The following is a 20,504-nucleotide window of genomic DNA, read 5'->3' on the forward strand; positions in this document are numbered from 1 at the left end:
TTATTTCCACCTTTTATTAGTTTTCATTTTGTGATCATTACACATTCAAAATCACAAATATAACATTTTTAAAAATCAACAATCTCATTGCTGGAAAGTTACCATAAGACCCATCTTGAATCAAATGATGAAAGAATATGAAAGAGTTGGAATAGTAAATGTAAAGCAGAAATTCAATGTAAAAGAACATCAACAAACAATTCAGGATGTTGACGTTTATCTCCGGGGGCATTGAACACAACACAGTAGCATCACATGCTACACAACGTGTGATGTAGCCACTACCTGCGTCCTTGTACACTTTGGCCCAAATGACAGGAGTTAGTAGCTGTGAAGTAGAACAACACGAACCGGACAACACATTAACAATTCTAATCATTATTTTCATGATTTTTCTGAAAGAATAATGTATCATTTTAAGACTTGTCATGACATAAAAGAAGGCTGCAAAGCTGGTTAACCAATAACGTACCCATTAAGTCAACATCCCTTTGATTGGCTGATCACGTTGACATCAGCGGTTGTCGACCTGACCGGAATTAGCCAATGCATGCACATTTACTTGTGACTTTGGCCACGACACAAGGAAAATGGGCCATGAAGGATTTTTCACCCTGAAGTATGTCAACATGGTTTTCCACTGTGACATAACCACACATCTGCTTTTTGCATAAACACATGAGGGATGGTGAGGAAGTTGACAATATTACAACACATGTCGACAAAACCGCTACATCTTTCACAGAAATGAATGTTGTGGGTCTCAAACTTGATGATGTGTGATGTCTGATTAAGCAGGCACTTTTGATAATAAGAACACGGTGGACGAGGACCTGATGAGCCGTACCAAATGGGTTCCACTCTGCTTGGTTATTAATCAACTTTGGTAAGATGACATCCCACGCCTCCTTGGACACTACCCATCCACAACTTGGCGCTATCGAAACCCGAGGGGGCAGTGTTTTCCCGAGAGTGAGCAACCATAACTCTTGACTAGCTATTTAGCTTCCTGTGTTGTACCCGTGAATCATGGCCACAGAAGCGACATTATGCTCATAGCTGTAGCTATCAGTGCATAACACGGCGCCACCTTTCACAGTTGGTAACGCCATTGTAACGTTTGAAATGGTAATGAATTCAATTACCCGTTACTGGAAAACAATCAGGGCGTTGGTCCAATCATGCCGATCGACAGCTGCTGTTACCACGGACGGGAGAAGTAGTATGACAAACACACTCCAGTCTTCCCTCGCAATAACGTTCCCAGTTACCAGGGGAAGTAATTCTTGCATTTCCTCCCATAACGCGAGGGGGCAACATTTCCTGAACGTGAGCAACCACAACTGTTGTTGACTAGCGATTTAGCTTCCTGTCTTGTAGTTGTGAACAATGGCGACTGAAGCAACGTCCAGCATTGCTACAAAATAACAGTGCATAATAAGCTGCAATGTTTCACCGTTGGAACGTTTGAAATAGTAATCCATTGGATTGACTAACGCCGTTGACCGCCATTGACCGCCATTGAACACCACTAACTACAGTGGGAGCTGGGTTATCATCATTAAGGACTCTAACCCTTTCCCATAAGAAACCATGTCCATTAAATAAATGCATGTTCATCCCTTGCAATTCATGGGAATAAATATGGGAATAAATATGGGAATAAATGACCATTTCAGGTTGCTTGTACCTTCACTGAAGATGTGATTGTTTCCAAAGACACTTATGTGGTAACCAGATCAACACCTTCCTCTTCAACACCAACTTCCTGTTTTGCCATGTGCTACTTCCTGCTTGTAATAGTGTTTCTCACCTCAATGATGTGATCGATAGAATTAAAGAAGAGGGAAAACTATTGAATTCAGCAGGAAAATGGTGTCAGTAAAAGTAGCCTTAAAAGTTCATTTATTCCTGGATGTTCTTGCATTTAACTGTTTTTAACTGTTGGCTACATGAAAAACTATTTTGTGTCAACTGTTTTGTGTCAACTGCTGATGACATCAAAGACACGGCTGACTTCCCATTCCGGTTGCCATTTTGTTAGCAAGCTAAGGATGCTAACAGGAACATGTATGATAACTCATTCAATCCCAGCTTTTTTGTTTGTTTGTGTCTTTCGGCTTTTTCCCGCAGCTATTTTCCAAAAGACAACCCCTCCATTGCCAACCATTTTGGACCTATTCTTTCAAGGCGAACATAATGTAACCGCGTCATGAGCAGCAGTCACATGACTTGGTCAGCTGACGGTAGGTCCCCTCCTGATTCGCTGTCTGTGCTGCAAGGCAGCACTAAAGGGCCAGCAGGTGCAGGTGATCAGCGGCTCCTGCTGTGGTTGGTCAACAAGCGGCGTGCTAACAACCCTCTTTGATATCCACACCTACAGAAAACAACTTAGCGGTAAGCCTTTCCATTTCACCGGCCATGTCTGCGGCCGCTACGTGTGTATGTGTGTATTTCAACTGCTACACTTACTACACTTGACACTCGACAGTAAAGTGGGATGAATGTCACGAGTCAACGTCTACTGAGGTTATGAAGGATGGCCATCTGTCTTTCTGTTTCATATCAGCAAGTTGAAGTATTTGTCATTTTACAAATAAGGAGTTAGTATGTTCCCTGTACATAGGCGGCATTATGAATTATCCTTACTGGCCTTTTTTGCAGTACATTTAGCCAGTGAAGATTGCTTTTATAGTTATTATCCCATATTTCCACACAATAAGTAAGATATGGTAGAACCAGAGAGCAATAAAGAGTGTGGAGTGATTTCTGATTGAGAACAAATTTTGCTTTGTTCAATACTGAAATATTTCTGGCCACCTTATGTTGTATATTTGTAATATGAGGTTTCCAGATCATATTTTCATCTATTGTGATCCCCAGAAATGTATTTTCCTTTACCCTTTCAATGTCTTCACCGTCTATTTGTATTTGCTGGTGCGTGTCCTTTCTGCTGTTAGCAAACAGCATGATTTTAGTTTTATTTAGGTTCAAGTACAATCTATTATTATAAAAGCATCTTTTTAATATGACCATTTCTTCGGACCTTTCTAATCATTCATCATCCGCCAATAATATCAGCTTTAAGTCTTTCGTAACTTTGCAAATGTCGTAGATGTACAAGTTGAACAGTTTTATATTAAAATAGCAATTTCTCTACAAACTATAATTTTCACTTTTGGAACTGAGCTGTGTGTGTATTTCCCGTAAACCTTCTGCACGCTACACTTCTCCACGCTCTCCCGGTTCTTCCTTCATATGTTTGCTTTCCACTCGCTAGTTTTTATGGCTGAAAGGTGCTCGGAGGTGAAACGCATCAGTGGAGGGTTGCATCATCTTCTCTTTTTGCTTCTCGCACAAAAAGCGTGTAAATAGGTTGTTGGATTATAAAAACGTATAAATACGTCTCTGGTATTGAATGAGTTCCAACGCGGTTTAAGACTAGGACAACGTTGATGGAGCCATCCCTGGTATGCTCATGTTAGCTTGCATCTAGATTTGGTTTCATAACTTTGAAGAAAACAAAAAATGATCATGGTTTGGTTAAAAGCTGATTTTGCATATTAGCCTTCATTTTCCCAAGAAATGTCAATCATACTTTCTCAAGCTTGCATCTTGCAGAGCGAAATGGAGGAATTACAGGAGAAAATCCAGAAGGCCGGAAAGACGGTGGCAGTGAAGGGGAACACAAAAGAGTAGAAGGGGTACGCCTGGTCTGTCACGTTGTAGAATGTAGCCGAGCCCGCGTCCAAATCCAACAACACACCAACGCGTTTGGGATTGGGATTGTCAAGCACGACCTCCTTGCTGTCGTGCCAAGCCGACAGTTTGATGTTAAACCACTCCACACACCAGGACTGGCCGTTGCGGCCTAGGCGGCTGGTGGGACTTTTGCGGTTGATGCTCGAATAAGCCAAGCCTATGCCGGTGAAGTTGTTTTTGTTAATTCGCACTTCCCAGTAGTGGCGCCCTTTTGTGAAACCTTGACAAGCGAGCACCTGAGAGCACACGGAGAAGCGCTCGGGGCCGTCGGGGCTCTTGGCGGCGTCGGGCTGGCTGGACACGGTTACCACGGTGAAGTCCTCGGATAATATCAGGCGCCTGTGTGCCGTCCATCGGTTGAAGGTAAGCTCCCGGCCGTCTAGAAGTCCAGAAGGCAGACGGACAGGACGTTGGCATCGTAGCAACATTTTAGGAAGATACGGCCATCATTCCAAAACTTACACTTCAGAAGGTTGTGCCTTTTTTCAGCAGATGTAATATTGGCAGGAAGGCCCGCAGCTTCTACAACAAAATAAGATGAGTATGGAACTCCAGAGTTCAATGCACCATGGCACCCCAGGTATTTAGGCAAAGGTCGACCTGTTTTTGCTTTGGACTCAGAACCTCTGCCTTTTGCTTTCCCACTATCAGTCTCCAGGAGATTCTCCATGGAACGCCACTTGTTTTTATGATGTTCCTTGTTGTCTTTCAACAGCCCAAAGGTGCTTTTTGGTTCTAAGGAAACAACACAGTTTTGAAAATGTTGCTTTTTGGCCCATTGGCAGAAAATGGGATCGTTTCTCACTGTGGTGTGTTTTCATGTCGGCTTTGGCGTGAACTGGTTTAGCTGGTGCCGGCGGGGTGGGGTTTCTTGGAGGGACGTTCTCCTCTCTCTTCTCTGTGTGTAGAAAAATGACAACATTGTTTACCGTACACCGAAGATGTCTAATTCAGGGCCTGCAGGCCATATCCGCTCCGTCATCTTTATTGTTGCATTTTTGTGGTCTAAAAACTAAAGCGTTAATATTATATTATATGTTAATATGTTTGTTTTTATCCACAAAATTTGACCTCTGTTTGCATACATTTAGTGGTTAGCACACAATATGGCGCTCGTCTTGTGTTATTAATACATGCACGTGCCCCACGAGTTCTTAAAGGATTTTTGACATGAAGTTGAATGACATCCCCAGCAGCAGTGTAGTGCACCAACTGAACCCCCGATTCCGATTCTGTTTGGCTTCTCAAAACGATACAGTAATACATTTGTATGACAACACATCCCACGCCGTGGAATACACGCAACAGGAGAGAAACTTTTTTGGCTCATCCCGAGATCTCACGTACTGTATCCCGTCAATAAATAAACAAACCTGGAAGAATGCGGAATGTCATTGACTGCTACCTTTTTTCATCAGTGGCGTTCTAGCATCGTACGGCTGACTCAGGATCTGTCGCATCTCTTCCTTCAGTTGAACAGAAAACTGTTGGGCTGCTTTCAACTTTGGGGACTCCAGGTTGATTTGTGGGGGAAACGGATCAAAGGTTGCAGCTTTGGGCAGGTTAACTGAAGCCTGCGGGGATTGAGAGACAACTGTAAAAAAAAATAATCAAGAGAACTACTTCCTGTTCTGTCCTGTACTTCCTGCGGTGGCTATTGTCTCATCAATGCGACATTACGAGTGACCAGTGGAGATTACTACGTATCTTCCCAGCGTCTGTGAATGCATCTTAGTAGGATTTCTTCTTTATTAGAAACACAAAAAAATGAATACAATATTTTCCTATATGTTCAACATTAGAGCCCTCTAGACATGACATAACACCCCTGTAGTCACCTTTACGCTTGTTACCCAATATAGTAGATATAATTATTACATTTATTATAATTTTGCCCATTGTGAGATAAATCAAACCTGCAATAAATGTCTGTTGTTTCGGCCCTCAAGTCTGGTGCTTGTCTCCCGGAAGGAACAATTACTGACACAGCGTGACCAAAATGGAATACCACAGTCAACTTTAATTCAGCTTCTTCCTTTGTTGCATTTCTATTTGAATGAATTTAGCCATTTTTATGTTTGACAAAGCTTCCAAAATATGTTAGAAAACAGCATGATTTATTCCGTTTATAAGTTTGAAAACAAGTGAAGCCACAAAATCCTAAGCGCAATATGGCGAGGGACGACTATTTAAGAGATTGAAATTGTTGTCTCACCTGCAGAAAGGCCACCGTTTGTGACTTGCACAGCAGACTCTGGATCTCCTCCTTGGATTTGGTCAACTTACTGATATTGTCTGAAAACCGCTTGATGAGAACCTTGAGCTTGGTCTGACCAGACGTCAGCTCTTGGTCCAATAAGCCCATAGCATCACGCTCCTCGCTGACCAGCATGTCTTTGATCTGCTGATACTCAAGAGCCATGTTCATCTTCATGAAGACAGCCTTATCCTTGAATATGAAAAGAAGATCACAGACGGGCCGTGAATGTGACAGGCAGCTGACAAAATAGCCAGGCTGCATTAGCAATAGCTAATAGCTAATAGCTAAGCTGACATAACATTTAGTGTATAGTCGCCTCTCCTGTATCGCAGTTCATCGGTTTCAGGCCCGACCGTGATGAGTCCATTTCCACGGAGGAGGAGTCAATATTCATGAATTGATATTTTCATAGTTAGATATTATGACTTTCCAAATACATTTTTACAGGGCTCTAACAATGTTATAAAACTATTTTCCGAAAGTCAAACAGATTAAAAAACGTTTTCTACGGGAACTCGAACCAATTAACCACGACAAACGAGCATGTTGTCTACCTGACGTGTCAACCTTAAACTGCTGTGGTTTTACAGTATTTCCTTTAATGAGAGTCACACTCTTATGGTGAGTCATGGCCTTCTGTCATAAAACAGTTATGTAAGTACAATCAAGATAAATAAAGTTTTATTTAAGATCTGCGGTTACCTTCAAGGTGTTCTGCATGCCTGCCATTTCAGATATGACCGTCTCATTCCTTTGAATCTTCTTTTCCACCAAACCCAACTTTTTTGTCAACTCGGACTGCAAAAAGAAAAAAATGGTTTGCACTTTCTTAATGAGCAAAGTTTGCTGTTTAATTTCATTTTTCAACCCTTCCTACATGCTGTCACTCAATGCATCTTATGCAAGAGTGTCATTGGTGTGCCAGGAAGTAGAAAACATGTTGATGAAAAAGGCAATAATTGGTATTTCTTTACAAGAGTGCAGCAAACACTCGTCAAGAGGTCACAAAAGACCCCACAACGTCCAAAGAACGGCAGGCCTCAGTTGCCTCAGTTAAGGTCAGTGTTCATGACTCCACCATAAGAAAGACACTGGGCAAAAACGGCCTGCATAGCAGAGTTGCTAAACCAAAAAAACATTACGGCTCATTTCAATTTTGACAGAAAATATCTTGATGACCTCCAAGACCTTTGGGGGAATATTGTGTGGTCTGATGAGTTGAACGCTGTGGAAGGTGTGTGTCCAATACATGTAAAAGTAACGCCGCATTACCAACTATTACCACCATACCAACAGTAAAACATGGTGGTGGTAGTGTGATGGTCTAGGGCTGTTTTGCTGATTCAGCACCTGGAAGACTTGCTGTGATAAATGGAACCATGAATTCTGCTCTCTACCAAACAATTCTTAAGGTCAATGTCCAGCCATCTGTTGGCAGGACAATGATCCAAAACACAGCAGCAAGTCCACCTCTGAATGGCTGAAGAAAAACCAAATGAAGACTTTGGAGTGGCCTAGTCCAAGTCCTGACCTGAGTCCTGTTGAGATGCTGTGGCATGGCCTTAAAAAGGTAGTTAATGCAGGAAAAGCCTCCAATGTGGCTGAATGACAACAATCCTGCAAAGACGAGTGGGCCAAACTTCCTCCACAGCTGGAAGACTCATTGCAAGTTATCACAAACGCTTGGTTGCAGTTGTTGCCGCTAAGGGTGGCCCAAGCAGTTATTAGCTTTAGGGGGCAATAACGTTTTCCATTGAGTTCAGTGTGTCAAGTCAAAAAGTTGACATTTCCTGAGCCTTGAACTGAAGTAACTTGTTCATGCTATCGTTGCACTTGAACGCAGCACACCTCATACCTCTTGCATGATCCTCTGCTGGTCAGGAGAGACGAGCGAGCAGGTTTTGTGCGCCGTTTGAAGGCAGAGGATGCAGATGAGGCGGCCATGCTGAGGGCAGAAGAGGTCCATGGGCCTGCGGTGGTCCTGGCAGATGCGTTCCGACAGGTCGCCGACGGGCTCGGTCAGCTGATGGACGCGGAACACCGGGTTGTCGTGATGTGGTCGCAGGTGCTCGGCGCAGAAAGACGCCATGCAGGTGAGGCAGGTTTTGGTCGCCGGTGACGTCATGCACGTATCGCAGTCCACCCTGTCGGGTTTAGGGGTCGCCGCTTGGCTGCTTTTTCCTTCGGAGACAAACACCTCGCTAGAACGTCCTTTGAAGGTCTCCACCACGGTGCTGAGGACGGTGTTCTTCTTCAGCTCCGGCTTGACGGCGAAGTGGGTCCGACATTGCGGACAGTCGTACACGTCCGTCCAGGTGGCGAGAAGGCACGCCTGGCAGAAGTTGTGCCCGCAGGGGATGGTGACCGGACAGTCAAAAGGGCTCAGACAGATACAGCAAGTCAGCTCGCTCTCCAGACTAAGCAGAGAGAAGTCCACTTCCGCCATGTTTGACGCCACAACTGGGAGGCCGGGAAGGAAACTCACGCGCACTTTGACAGAAACGAAAGTTAACGCCCACATCGAATGTGATCGATTATCGAAACCGAGGACGGCAGTGTTGTTGGGTACACATGACGTCATGTTGTTCCCAAGTCCAAGAGCCATTTTGTGACTTTTTACTGTATGTATGTATCAAAAGGGACTAAATGTATTTAGCACGGTGGCCTTGTGGCGAGCATGGTGATCACACCGTCAGGAGATCTGGGTTCCATTGGACATCCCTGTGTGGAGCTTGCATGTCATTGGGTGGTGGCAGGGGTCAGCAAACGCACGTCTTTGTAATGAGTTTAAAAAAAAATCCAACTTTGTGTGAGACCATGAATGCGTCCTGGCTGAGTTCTGACTGGTGATTGGATGAGGACGAGCAGACAGGATGCTATTCAGGTCTCTCTCACAGGTAAACATGGAGGACAAAAGTCATACTTTCCCGGAGCCGTTTGACATTTCTAAAAAGAAATGAGAGATCATTCAAAAAAACAGCGGCATGCGAACTTCTTTGGCCAGAGTAAACAAAGTACTAACTAAGTACTAGAAAGAATACTCCATCAACTTGTCTTTTCTTACCTGAACTACTTTGATACCCCCAAATTCCCTGACTGTGACTTTGCCCTATGACATAACCAGCCACCCTGCGTGCTCTCAATTCAACCAGTGTCATTTTTTAGTGCTAGGTTAGGTTCATTCATTCATTTTCTACCGCTTATCCTCACAAGGGTCATGGGGGTGCTGGAGCCTATCCCAGCTGTCTTCAGGCGGGAGGCGGGGTCCACCCTGGACTGGTGGCCAGCCAATCCCAGGGCACATATAGACAAACAACCATTCACACTCACATGACAGGGAATCCCATGGTTGTGTCTTCAAATAGGCTAATACATTGAATCCGTCCACCCACTGATACATATTTAATCTTGTTGACATGACACAGAACATTACACAAAAGGCTATGACTCACAAGTATGTTTTTTACCCTCCCCCCCCCCCCCCCCCTTCATCAAGGTCATCCTGGAGCTGAATCAGGTGGCACAGTCTTACAAACTTGTTTCTGAACTACTTGCTGCAGCGCAGAAACAAACAAAACAAAGTTAGATCACATAATAAACATTCTTAATCTAGTATATTACTGTACTAAAAGGGTTTTTTGGACAAACATTTTTGTTCAGGCCAACTATACTTTTACTGTGATACATACTACTATACTACTATATAATACTACTATATCAGTCGAGTGTGTCAAAACAAACACTTAGCAAGTGTGTATCTCTTATTTCGCATGTTACACCAAGGGTACCAAGGGGAAAAACTGACTGACTTCCTGTGAGAGGTGGGCTGATCAATTCAAATATCCCTGTTATTGATAACAGGATCTTATCAGTATTGGATTGATGCTAAGCCTGAGGAGATCAATATCTGTGAAAATGAATGAATGAATATTGTTTGTATTTGTATATTATATTATTTCCAAACTCAGTGAATATGTTTTTGGACACAAGAGGGCTTTGGGGGTAAAAAAAACAAATGATTGAAATGGTTTCATTTATTTTGAACATGCATACAAGTTACATAGTACGATTCCCAAATACAGCATAGCTTTTGGGTACTTTATTCAAGATTGATTAACAATTAAACCGGGGCACAGGAAAGATTGCGGGGAATGCATATGAAATCTAAACAGGTTGCTTTTCACCAGCTTGCACGATACTGTGGTAGGCCTCGTTGAGGCGCCGGAGGTCCTTCATCAAGTCTACAAACTGCTCCTCCTTTAAGGACACAGGAGAAAAAAAATCAGCTCACTTGAATCCCTGCTGAAGGCAATGATGGTATGCAGAGAAATATTCATGGTAGTACATTCAAATTATGTATGTGGCAATGTTTAAGTGTGTAATATATATTCAGTGTGTATAAAATCATTTCATTGTTTTTGTCAACCTTCCCACTGCAATATATGTTATACTGTATAACAGCCTTAACTCACTTTAGCACTTTACTCAGGGGTGGTACACGGTGGTCGAGTGGTTAGCGTGCAGGCCCTCGACCATCTCTGTGTGGAGTTTGCATGTTTTCTCCAGGTACTCCGGTTTCCTCCCCCATTCCAAAAACATGCTAGGTTAATTGGCCACTCCAAATTGTCCATAGGTATGAATGTGAGTGTGAATGGTTGTTTGTCTATATGTGCCCTGGGATTGGCTGGCCACCAGTCCAGGGTGGACCCCGCCTCTCGCCCCAAGACAGCTGGGATAGGCTCCAGCATCCCCGTGACCGGTGGAAAATGAATGAATGAATATTGGTATTTCAGGTTCGCACGTGTGGCCTCCGTATTTCATGTTTCTGTTTTCTGAAGTCGCAGCGTCTTACCAATGTGTTCATTCGCTCGGCTGCTGCCGTGGCGACATTCATCTTGCGCTCGTCATTCTCCCTCTCCTCCTCGATCACACCCAACCTGGGTAAGGTACAGATAGTCAAGGGCTGCGTCTCAAATGGAATACTTCCGTCAGTACACTTCAATGAGTATACCGCGTGCACTGTGCACTTCGTTCCCGAGGTTTCCCAAACCATCACGTCGCCGCACGCTTACTGGAAACGCCAATCCCAATATTTACCTGCTTCTTCTTCTGCTTGCTACTTTCCAGCACCACAGGTTGCTCCTAAGCGGTTATTATTTCAAGATGCCGCCTATTCGGGTGCTAAGTGTCCATCACTGCACGCTCATCGTTTGGGCCAGTTTGAGTTTGGGGACTTAAACTGCACTGCATGTTGCTGTCATAAGTGTGAACACACTCATGTACTCAAAGACCAAGTGGTGAACTGGGATCCAGCCAAAGTGCTCTCTAGTGACAAATATTCCATAATGGAATAATGTCAAAGTGATTCAAAGTCTTCTTTTGAACATTTTCCATCAATCTTGTGCATGGAATGCCAGCGCCTGAGTGCTGGATACGCTGGATCATACCTGAAGGTGGCGCTGGCAAGCTGCTCATCACGGACGGCCAGCAGATCCTGGATCTCGCTGACTTGGGCATGCAGCACTGCGTGCTGATCCATGCTTTGGATGATGAAGTCCTCCAGTCTCTTTGCCATTTCAAGCTCACGCTCCGTCACCTGGTCTACCCCCAGGCGGAGCTCGGACAGTTCTTGGGTGTGCTGGTGTGTGGTACGCATAAACGGGTCCTTAATGGTAGCAGCATTGTTGGGAAAGCTGTGCCAAGCGGCCTGTACCTACCCTGTCCAGTAAGCTGAGTCCTTCGTGTTCTTCTTGCATCTCACTGGGGTCCTTCTTTTGGAAGTCTTTAATCCAAGGAACTGGTGCACATGCTTTGCTTGACTGGCTCTTGATGGAGAGAAAATATGGTTTTAGAATTGCTCCTATTTTAGCGTTGTGACTTTGTCCAGATAAGGACAGTTGGTGATCACATTGGTCTGCTTATGTATTGGAGAATAAATACTAATTTATTGGCTTGTTAGCTGAATATATGAACAAGATAAAGTGTGTTTACATTATCAGCAGTCTGATATGGTCACAGAATGGACGAACTAGGCCAAAGACAGGGCGTGCTGTGCGTAAGGGGGGTGACATTTATTTAGCAGAGGATTTCATCTCCAACAATTATACATACGTATTTACTGTACATAAATAAGTCCTACTGTCTGCCTGAGTATACGTAATGATTCTCATAAACGGCCAAGCTCCGCCCATTGACTGACCACAACAGTCATGGCTCCTGGACGGTCTTGGAATATACGTTCTTTATTTCACTCAAAGTCCACGCATGCATCCCCTACACCAATAAAGAACGTTCCTTTGAGCTTGGGCACATGTTGGAACGTGTAAAGCCTGACATGCTTTGACTTATTGTTTCACGTGATCTGTCAATCAAACATACTTTATACTCACAGCTTGTGGTGATGAGATAAGAGGCAAATCTTGCTCATCGTTGGCTATGGGCAGAGCTTCAGAACTTGTGTGTCTCTTGATTCTCTTTTCAGGACGTCTATATGGGGCACTCTGAGTTCGGGTGACAGGCTTCCTCCTACGGGCTCCGCAATCGCTGACAAATGAAACAAATGTGTGAGTTTGTCAATAGTATCCGCATGTGTCTTATACACTGGAACCGGGGGTATATACTACATCTAGCTAGACAAGAGGTATAGACCCCTTGATCCTCTACGGAATGTGTAGGTATGGGGACTTGACACAGCAGCTTCACTTCCGTGATGTCATACCTATTCTAAGTACAGAGACCTTCATTATTTCAAGTAGTCAGTGTCCAGCTTGTACCATCCCACCTGACATCCTCCAGTTGGTACTGTATCAAAAACACATGTACTACAATAGCGTGATGTAGTACAGATGTATACCAAGTATACCAGTGAAAGCTACTGATTAGCCTACCCGTTTATTAGACCCCTGGAGTCCTGGGGAAGCTGCTGGAGAGACGACTGGTGAGGGCTGTACTTGCTCAGGTCTTTAGGAGGAATGTACATTGGTTTCACTTGTCTCCTTGGACTACAAAGAAAAACCATTGTGACTAAAATACGACGAGTGATTGATCCCATCGTCGACGTACCTGTTTATTGGGATGTGGGGTACCCCAGGGCCCAGGGACTCTGTTATCTGGTTCAGAATCCAAGGTAGAGGATGCAACTTCTCGATTGTTTCCTGCAAAATGAAGAAATACAGCTATGATTGATGCTAACAGGCTAATCTTTGTTAGCCAGTGAAACACTTCCAGGATGAGATCCATACTAAAAGGATGTACAGAAGATAATAGTAACATCCTGTATTGCCTGTCCCTGTCTTTTCATTGTATTTGGTTTCTCCCATGGCTTCTATTTCTGGTATAGTAATTCATGATTGTGTTGCCAGTAAATAGTTTGTGCCTTGTGGTCCCGCCCCAGCACCCCGTCTTTGTTGGGTTTGCCCAATTTAGTCGTGCAGTAATCCCTTGTTTATCACGGACAATGGGTTCCAGCAGCGGCCATGATAAGTGAATTAGGATGGACTACTCTGGTCGTTAGCGCATAGAAAACTTCTCAATGTGATCGTTCACATGATTTGATCCTTGTTGACATCAAATAACACCTTTACATTCTATGACCCAAATGAAAATGACTAAATTACCCCCCCCCCCCACCTGTGCCCTCTGATGGATGATATCAACCAGCAGACCATGCAGCACGGCCAGTCGCAAAGGTAGATCCACATAGCCATCAAATGAGCTCATTGGGATCTCGGTGCAAGGATCCGACACGGTCAGTAGAAAGCCCCTCATCCCATCCCAATGCTGCTGTAGGAATTCATTCATAAAGAGCATGTACGCCTCCTTCTCTCCAAACCTGCATCAGGACAAGAACGTTAGACTCCCCAAAGGTGATTTTGATGTTTAAAGCGGCACAATGAACAGCGAGTGCACGTAAAGCTGCTCACAGGGTGAAGTTTGCCAGGTTCTGGATGACCTTAGCAGTTAAGGTCAGTGTGCGAAGCGTGTTCGAGTCTGGGTAAGACTGCGTCAAACCAAACAGTGATGGGCTGAGGATAGCCGGACACAAAAAGCGAAGGAAGAGGGAAGCGGAGATGAGACGTTGACCAATCTCTGGTCTTCCCTGGTCTTCACACATCTCTGTCCAGCTTGAGAAAATCTTGTTCAGCTCTTCGGGAAAGTGTCTGAAAGATGTTATTCGAGTTAAATGCTAACATCGATGACCCAAGATGGTTAGTTTTCTCACCCGTGCAGGTCAATAATTTTCCGCACTGCCTGGTCGCACACTTCCATCAAGTGCTTCTGATTGTTTGATAGCTCAGAGGCATGACATTTGCGAGGGTCGACTTCATAGCCGTCCCCCGTCATGTAGAGACGTGTAATAACGTCCCCTGAAATCAAACAGAAGGTGAAAGCTCTTTACCTTCAGAAGCCAGCCATCACTCATCTACCTCCTTTACCGAGCGTGTCGACGAGATACTTCTGTCCCACCAGCTTCATGTATTCATCTATGGCTTTGGTGGCAAGGCTGTTCTCTCTGAAGATCAACGCCTCCTTCTCTCCCAGACGCTCAACTTCAGCTCTGGCCAAATCAACAAGGAACTCCTAGAACATATGAACACATCACAGGGATTCCATCAGGCTGTCTTTGACTTATAATAGAATCTTCAACCCTGAAGTCCACAACATCTTTTGCCTCCGCTATATTCACCTTAGCTTTGCCAATACTCTGCAGCACATGGACAAGAGCTCCTGCCAGCTCCTCCTTTTCTTTGACGTTCACAAGAGGCTCCAAGCTTTTGCACATTTCCACATAATCCACAGTCACATACTCGGCAAATTCTTTGTATTTCTCCATCGGCAGAACCTGCAGGTTCTGGAACCGGGCCTTGATGCGGAGAGAGGCCTGTGGCCCCAGAAGTTCTTTGCTGCATGCTGAGGCTGAGACCTTGCACGGAATGATGGGGTACCACTTTTCCTGATAGGCCCTGCCTCGAATCTCCGCTAAGCGAATATCCACGCTGCCGAGCAGATGTGGGCCGAACGCTTCCCCGGAATGCCGCTTCTTTTTGGAGTCCTCTTCGCAGAAAAGGTACAACGTGATTTGGGAGATGCAGGGAAGATTGTCTAGCTCGAAGAACTCTCCCCAGAATAACTGAAAGCCCCCGGTTCCTCCTCCATTCCCGCCCAGGTGTCCGGAAGAACCAGCGGAGCTGTCCCCAGCCAGATGAGAGCGGCTGGACACCTTGCTGCTGGAACGGGCGAACAGAGTCCCGTCCAGATGTACCTCACAGTAGTAACGGCGTTTGGGTGGCAGATCCTTTGCTTCGTTGACCCACAGACTGAGGGAGTTCTCTGTGCGCTCGGTGTTATCCTGTGGCGGCCATTAAGGAAGAAACATTTTCACTTTTCATTCTGGATTCTAATTCTTGGATCCCATCGCTCACCTTGTTAGGCTGGGCAGCCCGTCTCAGATCTTCAATCCATCGATCACGTTCTGCAGCTGAGGAGCAGCCAAAGCAGTGCGTGCTCTCAGAGTTGATGACCTATATGGACAATTACAGTGATATGAACTCCACCAAAGGAAACCATAAAAACAGTAATATAGTATAGTGTATACAGAGATACTGTGTGGATAAAAACGGTATTATAGTAATGTATACAGAGATACTGTGTGGATAAAAACAGTAATATAGTAATGTATACAGAGATACTGTGTGGATAAAAACGGTAATATAGTAATGTATACAGAGATACTGTGTGGATAAAAACGGTATTATAGTAATGTATACAGAGATACTGTGTGGATAAAAACGGTAATATAGTAATGTATACAGAGATACTGTGTGGATAAAAACGGTATTATAGTAATGTATACAGAGATACTGTGTGGATAAAAACGGTAATATAGTAATGTATACAGAGATACTGTGTGGATAAAAACGGTATTATAGTAATGTATACAGAGATACTGTGTGGATAAAAACGGTAATATAGTAATGTATACAGAGATACTGTGTGGATAAAAACGGTATTATAGTAATGTAAAACGATCGTATAGTAATGCAAACTTTAGTCTGTGATTTTGTGTAAGCCTTCTGCTCTTGCACTTAGCAGCTGTAGTACAATATGCAGTATTTACATTCCTCTTCACATCATAGATTGTTCGGGATGCGTGAGGGCGCTGTGTTGCCATTCGTTACTCTGCTGGTAACCCCGCCCCTTTAGGCCAAAGTGCTCGGGAGGAGACAGAAGAAAAAAGAAGTTGGTATCCAGCTTTGTAGTACCCCTATGTCTGTCTTGGTTCAGCCGGAAAACAAAGAGATGTTGGACACAGAGCACAGGCACCTGGACTTAATATACGATAACAAGACGTGTACCTCAAAACAGTACTTCTCCCCTAAAATGGAGCTGTGGACCGGCCTGACGACAGTGCTGGCATCTGCACTTAGATCCAGACTTCCCACTGGACTCACTGGAATGGACATGGACTCCCTGGAGCCGTAGTGCCTGAAAAAAGGAAGTGAGAGTTTCTGGGTGATTTATCAAAGGAAACAGTTTATGTAAAGCGTGCAGACCTCACAGCTAGGAGACCTGAGTTCAATCCCATTTGCATGTTCTCCCCGTGCATGCGTGGCTTTTCTCCGGGTACTCCGGTTTCCTCCCACATTCCAAAAACATGCTAGGTTAATTAGCCACTCCAAATTGTCCATAGGTATGAATGTGAGTGTGAATGGTTTTGTCTATATATGCCCTGGGATTGGCTGGCCACCAGTCCAGGGTGGACCCCGCCTCTCACCCCACAGACAGCTGGGATAGACTCCAGCACCCCAGCGACCCTCATGAGGATAAGCGATAGAAAATGAATGAATGAATGAATGTGACTGACAGGCGTGTTTTGTCCTATTACATTGCTTATTCAATCATGTCTGTGCTGAGTTTCAGAATGGGTAGGTCAGGTAGGACTGCTTTTAGAGGTGAAAACAACATGAAAATCCAAAAGCTGTCTATAGTGGAAAAACAAGCATTTCTGAATCTGAAAGATGGAAAACCAATCAGAACCAAAGCACAAACATAGCCGGTCATACCATAGCCTGTAGAGCCGTATAAGCCGTAGCATAACCTGGATATGTCAAATCAACAGACGTCCAAGAGGTAGACTAAGGACAGCATCAGCATATGAGGACAGATGTTAGTGACATCAGAAACATATAGACAAACAACCATTCACACTCACATTCATACCTATGGACAATTTGGAGTGGCCAATTAACCTAGCATGTTTTTGGAATGTGGGAGGAAACCGGAGTACCCGGAGAAAAGCCAGGCATGCACGGGGGGAGAACATGCAAACTGTTTGAAATCCCATCCACACCAAAAAATGAGCACTACTTGACCTGCTTCCTTTGTGGAGTCCCATGGGGTTGACTTGAGTGTTGCTATTTCTCTTTGCCTTGTTCTCAAGCCGTCGCTTAATCAGCGCCTTCGGGATCGAACATCAGCACAATTCCATTCAGCATTAATTACAAACACATCGCAAAAGGATCATTTTGTCTGGCAGGTTGCACACTCACCCTCACGCCACCTTCTTCTTTCTTCGGTCGAGGGCCCAAGTGGTCAGGAGTACATTCTGAAAGGAATGTTGGAGTTCTAGTTGATCCATTGCTTTAGTTTGTCACTGTCATAAAAGCCCCAGGTTACCCTGGCTCATGTCTCAGTTTCCGCGGATAAAAGTGGATGTTGCAGCTAAAAACGTTCACTACTCTCACTTACCCAGCGCTCCACCACATACAATCCAACGTCTGAATCCCATCATCTCGTAGCGAGGTTGTGCTTCAATCTTTTCCCATTAACATTCCCTCACTGACCCAACCGCTTAGCAAAGAAACAACCTCTGATCTTCTTGAATGAAAAGCAAACTATCTCCCGGGCTTTCACTGGACCGCACGAGCAAATGAGCGATGCTATCTTCCTTAAAAAAACAACAAAAAAAACAGGATGCAATTTCACATTCACCCTGGTATTAACATTCTGCCATTTCCTTTGCAGCTGTCTGCAGGATTCAAACCTGGGTTCTGACGTCAAACAGAGACTTCTGCTTTTTATGAGTATCAATATTCATTTGTTTATTGACCTGTTTCCGTATCCACAAGGTTCTGCATGCTGAGGCTGGACAGGCAGCTGGTCACATGGTTCCGTGTCCACATTGTCGGCTAAAGACGCATCAGAAAAGCAAAGAAAAACGATAGAAACCAGAAGCAAGATTTTGTCGTGTGTGTGTGTTGATGCTGTTACTTCCTCCTCTGGAGAGATGACAATCTGTCCATCTTCAAGAACACAGTTGCTGATGTTCCATAGGGGAACCTCCTGGGGTGGCACCCACTGCTGTTTGTGATGTTCAGCTTCATGCTGACCTTCATCCAAACCTGTGCCAGCAACAGGTGGTGCTATTAATAGTCATACGTTGTGTGATGTGTGAGGTGTGCGGTCACTTTGTTTCACACAGGGCGATGTAGGTTTGGATTTTTTCCTCCTTTAATAATGTCCATCCATCCATCCAACCATCTGCAATATGGTGTATCCTCACTAGGGTATGCTGGAACCTACACCAGCTGACTTCGGACAAGAGGCGAGTTTCCCTTAGTAAAAAAGTTTCATCTAAAACTGCACGGATGCAAGACATCTATATGGACAGTAATGGCTTCCTTTCATTTCTGTTCATGGTAGTTGATTGAGGTATATGTTCAGACTTTCATCGCCATCTTAGGAACGGAACTCATGAGTACACACGGGACCTCATGTACAGTACATGGAAGTGGAAGGAACGCTCACAGGATGTGAGCAGCTCTACGTACGCTACGGAAGGACAGATAGCATCTCTGGCAACTTTTCACATGGGCGTGGTCGGGGTAGAAAAGAGCTGGGAGGCCTTCAATCCAGGAAGTATTAATCGAGGCTTGTATCGTTTCATTGTTGTCATCTACGCGTATTGGCAGATGCAGGAGCAGCAGAGACCTTTTTATTCATTCATTCATTCAACCTGTTTTCTAGTTGGACTAAATGACAAGTAACAGGAATAGGATCAATGAAATGAAAGAACTATTAGTAGTACTATTCATTGAATTGAAAAGGTATTTTTTTTGCGTATTGAACATGCTTTCAGTTAAATGTGTAGTATGGCAAAAATAGCCCCCAAAAACTTAACAAATTGATACGTCGGTTCCAGAAGCCTCCCCTTCTCTCTTCAATTGCCATTGCTTACTCAATCAAACACCAGTTGCAAATGTGAAACATTTGTAAATGGTTCATTGTGTTAGATATGTCAAAAAATAAAAAGTATTTTCATGTAAAACAACATTTTTGTGTGTTGTTTATGTTGTGGAATACTTTTGGGTATGTAAATATGGCTAAATTTGTGTCAAAGTGAACGGAAAAAGGTAGAAACACACTTTTCTTCTGTTGGAAGATGAGAGTCTAATGTTTCTTTTGTATGTACCGTGCTTATCATCATGGGCCTTATAGCATGGGCCTTGAAAAACCAGTCCAAACCATGAAAAATGGCTGGCACCCAGAGGGACCACTTTAGAAAAATGGCTGAGATCGAATGAATGAACTTGATCATATATTAACTCGCTGCAAGTTTTGGGGCCAGATTGACTGTTGAAGCTAGCATTTCGAAGCTAACAGCACACGACTATGGTGCGTGCAAGTCGGCGAATGTACAGGGATACAACATGTCAAAGTATATGATGTCTAATACGTTTAATGAAAGAACTCACCCGCTAATGAGGGGGTGCTGTTCCTGCTGAGCAGTCTGGGCCTTTTCAGCTTCTGAGACATGGACCTCCAGTACTTTTTCAAGCGGGCCCCTCCGCCGTCTTGTTGGGTTTCTGCGGATGTGTCCCAATCGGCCTCTGTGGGGGTTGATGCACCGGCGGAGACGGAGGAGTGTGTCAGGGTAGCAAAAAGCGCGGCAGGAGGCAAAGAAAAGGCCCTTCTGAAGGGATTCTTTCGCGTGGCGTTCATCTTGGTCGCTTTGTCTTCGGTGTCCTCACTCATTGCCTTACGCCAGGTTTGCATTTTGCTCCATTTGATTCCTTTTTGAACCTTCTCAGCTGTTCCATCTTCCATCCCCTCATGAAGGGATCCCTTGGAGCCGGTTTTCCATTTGTATGTGTTGAGAGGGTCCGTGGACTGAGATGCTCGTCCCTCAAGGAGATCTGCAGGACAGTTCCTATCCTTCTCTGGTGTGTCATTTTGAGATGGATCATCTGCAGGCTCCACTGGTTTTTCCTCAGACCCCATTTTGGATTTTCAGGGTGTTATAAGTCTGTCTTTGCATGAAAGAAAAAAAGATCCAAACATGGTGCGTACAGTACCTTCATCAGAGGCAGCTGTGTCCCTCTGTGCCTTTCCTCTCGTGTGGATGGAAGTGTGTCAAGAGTGAATTCGATGCGGTCTACTCTCGTCTTTCAGCATTTCCTGTCTTGCAGAAATGTTAGCCGAC

General features: G+C 44.4%; 2 protein-coding genes across 6 annotated transcripts; both read right to left on the minus strand.

The window, feature by feature from the left end:
* Positions 1 to 9: 9 nt before the first annotated feature.
* Positions 10 to 8,637, minus strand: trim25 (tripartite motif containing 25). The gene is made up of 8 exons (XM_058075152.2): positions 7,878 to 8,637; positions 6,725 to 6,820; positions 5,978 to 6,211; positions 5,168 to 5,336; positions 4,568 to 4,660; positions 4,363 to 4,497; positions 4,225 to 4,284; positions 10 to 4,141 (listed from the first exon to the last, which is right to left on the minus strand). The coding sequence occupies exons 1-8, from the start codon at positions 8,625 to 8,627 to the stop codon at positions 3,603 to 3,605; spliced, it is 2,076 nt and encodes a 691-aa protein (XP_057931135.2). The 5' UTR covers positions 8,628 to 8,637; the 3' UTR covers positions 10 to 3,602.
* Positions 8,638 to 10,032: 1,395 nt separating this feature from the next.
* rasal3 (RAS protein activator like 3) lies at positions 10,033 to 20,401 on the minus strand. Of its 5 annotated transcripts, none has more exons than XM_078793119.1 (19): positions 19,777 to 20,401; positions 18,293 to 18,423; positions 18,132 to 18,210; positions 17,572 to 17,627; positions 17,395 to 17,480; positions 16,378 to 16,507; positions 15,445 to 15,543; positions 14,709 to 15,371; positions 14,449 to 14,602; positions 14,244 to 14,388; positions 13,945 to 14,181; positions 13,652 to 13,853; positions 13,085 to 13,176; positions 12,910 to 13,023; positions 12,412 to 12,565; positions 11,740 to 11,847; positions 11,470 to 11,660; positions 10,875 to 10,959; positions 10,033 to 10,279 (listed from the first exon to the last, which is right to left on the minus strand). In XM_078793119.1, the coding sequence occupies exons 1-19, from the start codon at positions 20,300 to 20,302 to the stop codon at positions 10,187 to 10,189; spliced, it is 3,345 nt and encodes a 1,114-aa protein (XP_078649245.1). In that variant the 5' UTR covers positions 20,303 to 20,401; the 3' UTR covers positions 10,033 to 10,186. The 5 variants fall into 5 exon arrangements, with proteins under 5 accessions (XP_078649245.1, XP_057921386.2, XP_078649246.1 ...); XM_058065403.2 differs by having other exon boundaries at positions 14,458 to 14,602; positions 19,777 to 20,400; XM_078793120.1 differs by lacking the exons at positions 18,132 to 18,210; positions 18,293 to 18,423; positions 19,777 to 20,401 and adding an exon at positions 17,771 to 17,903 and having other exon boundaries at positions 10,034 to 10,279.
* Between the last annotated feature and the right edge of the window lie 103 nt (positions 20,402 to 20,504).

Source organism: Doryrhamphus excisus, linkage group LG9, assembly GCF_037039965.1.
Source record: "Doryrhamphus excisus strain RoL-2023G ecotype Guam linkage group LG9, RoL_Dexc_Guam_v1.1, whole genome shotgun sequence".
In the NCBI taxonomy this organism is placed as follows: Eukaryota; Metazoa; Chordata; class Actinopteri; order Syngnathiformes; family Syngnathidae; genus Doryrhamphus; species Doryrhamphus excisus.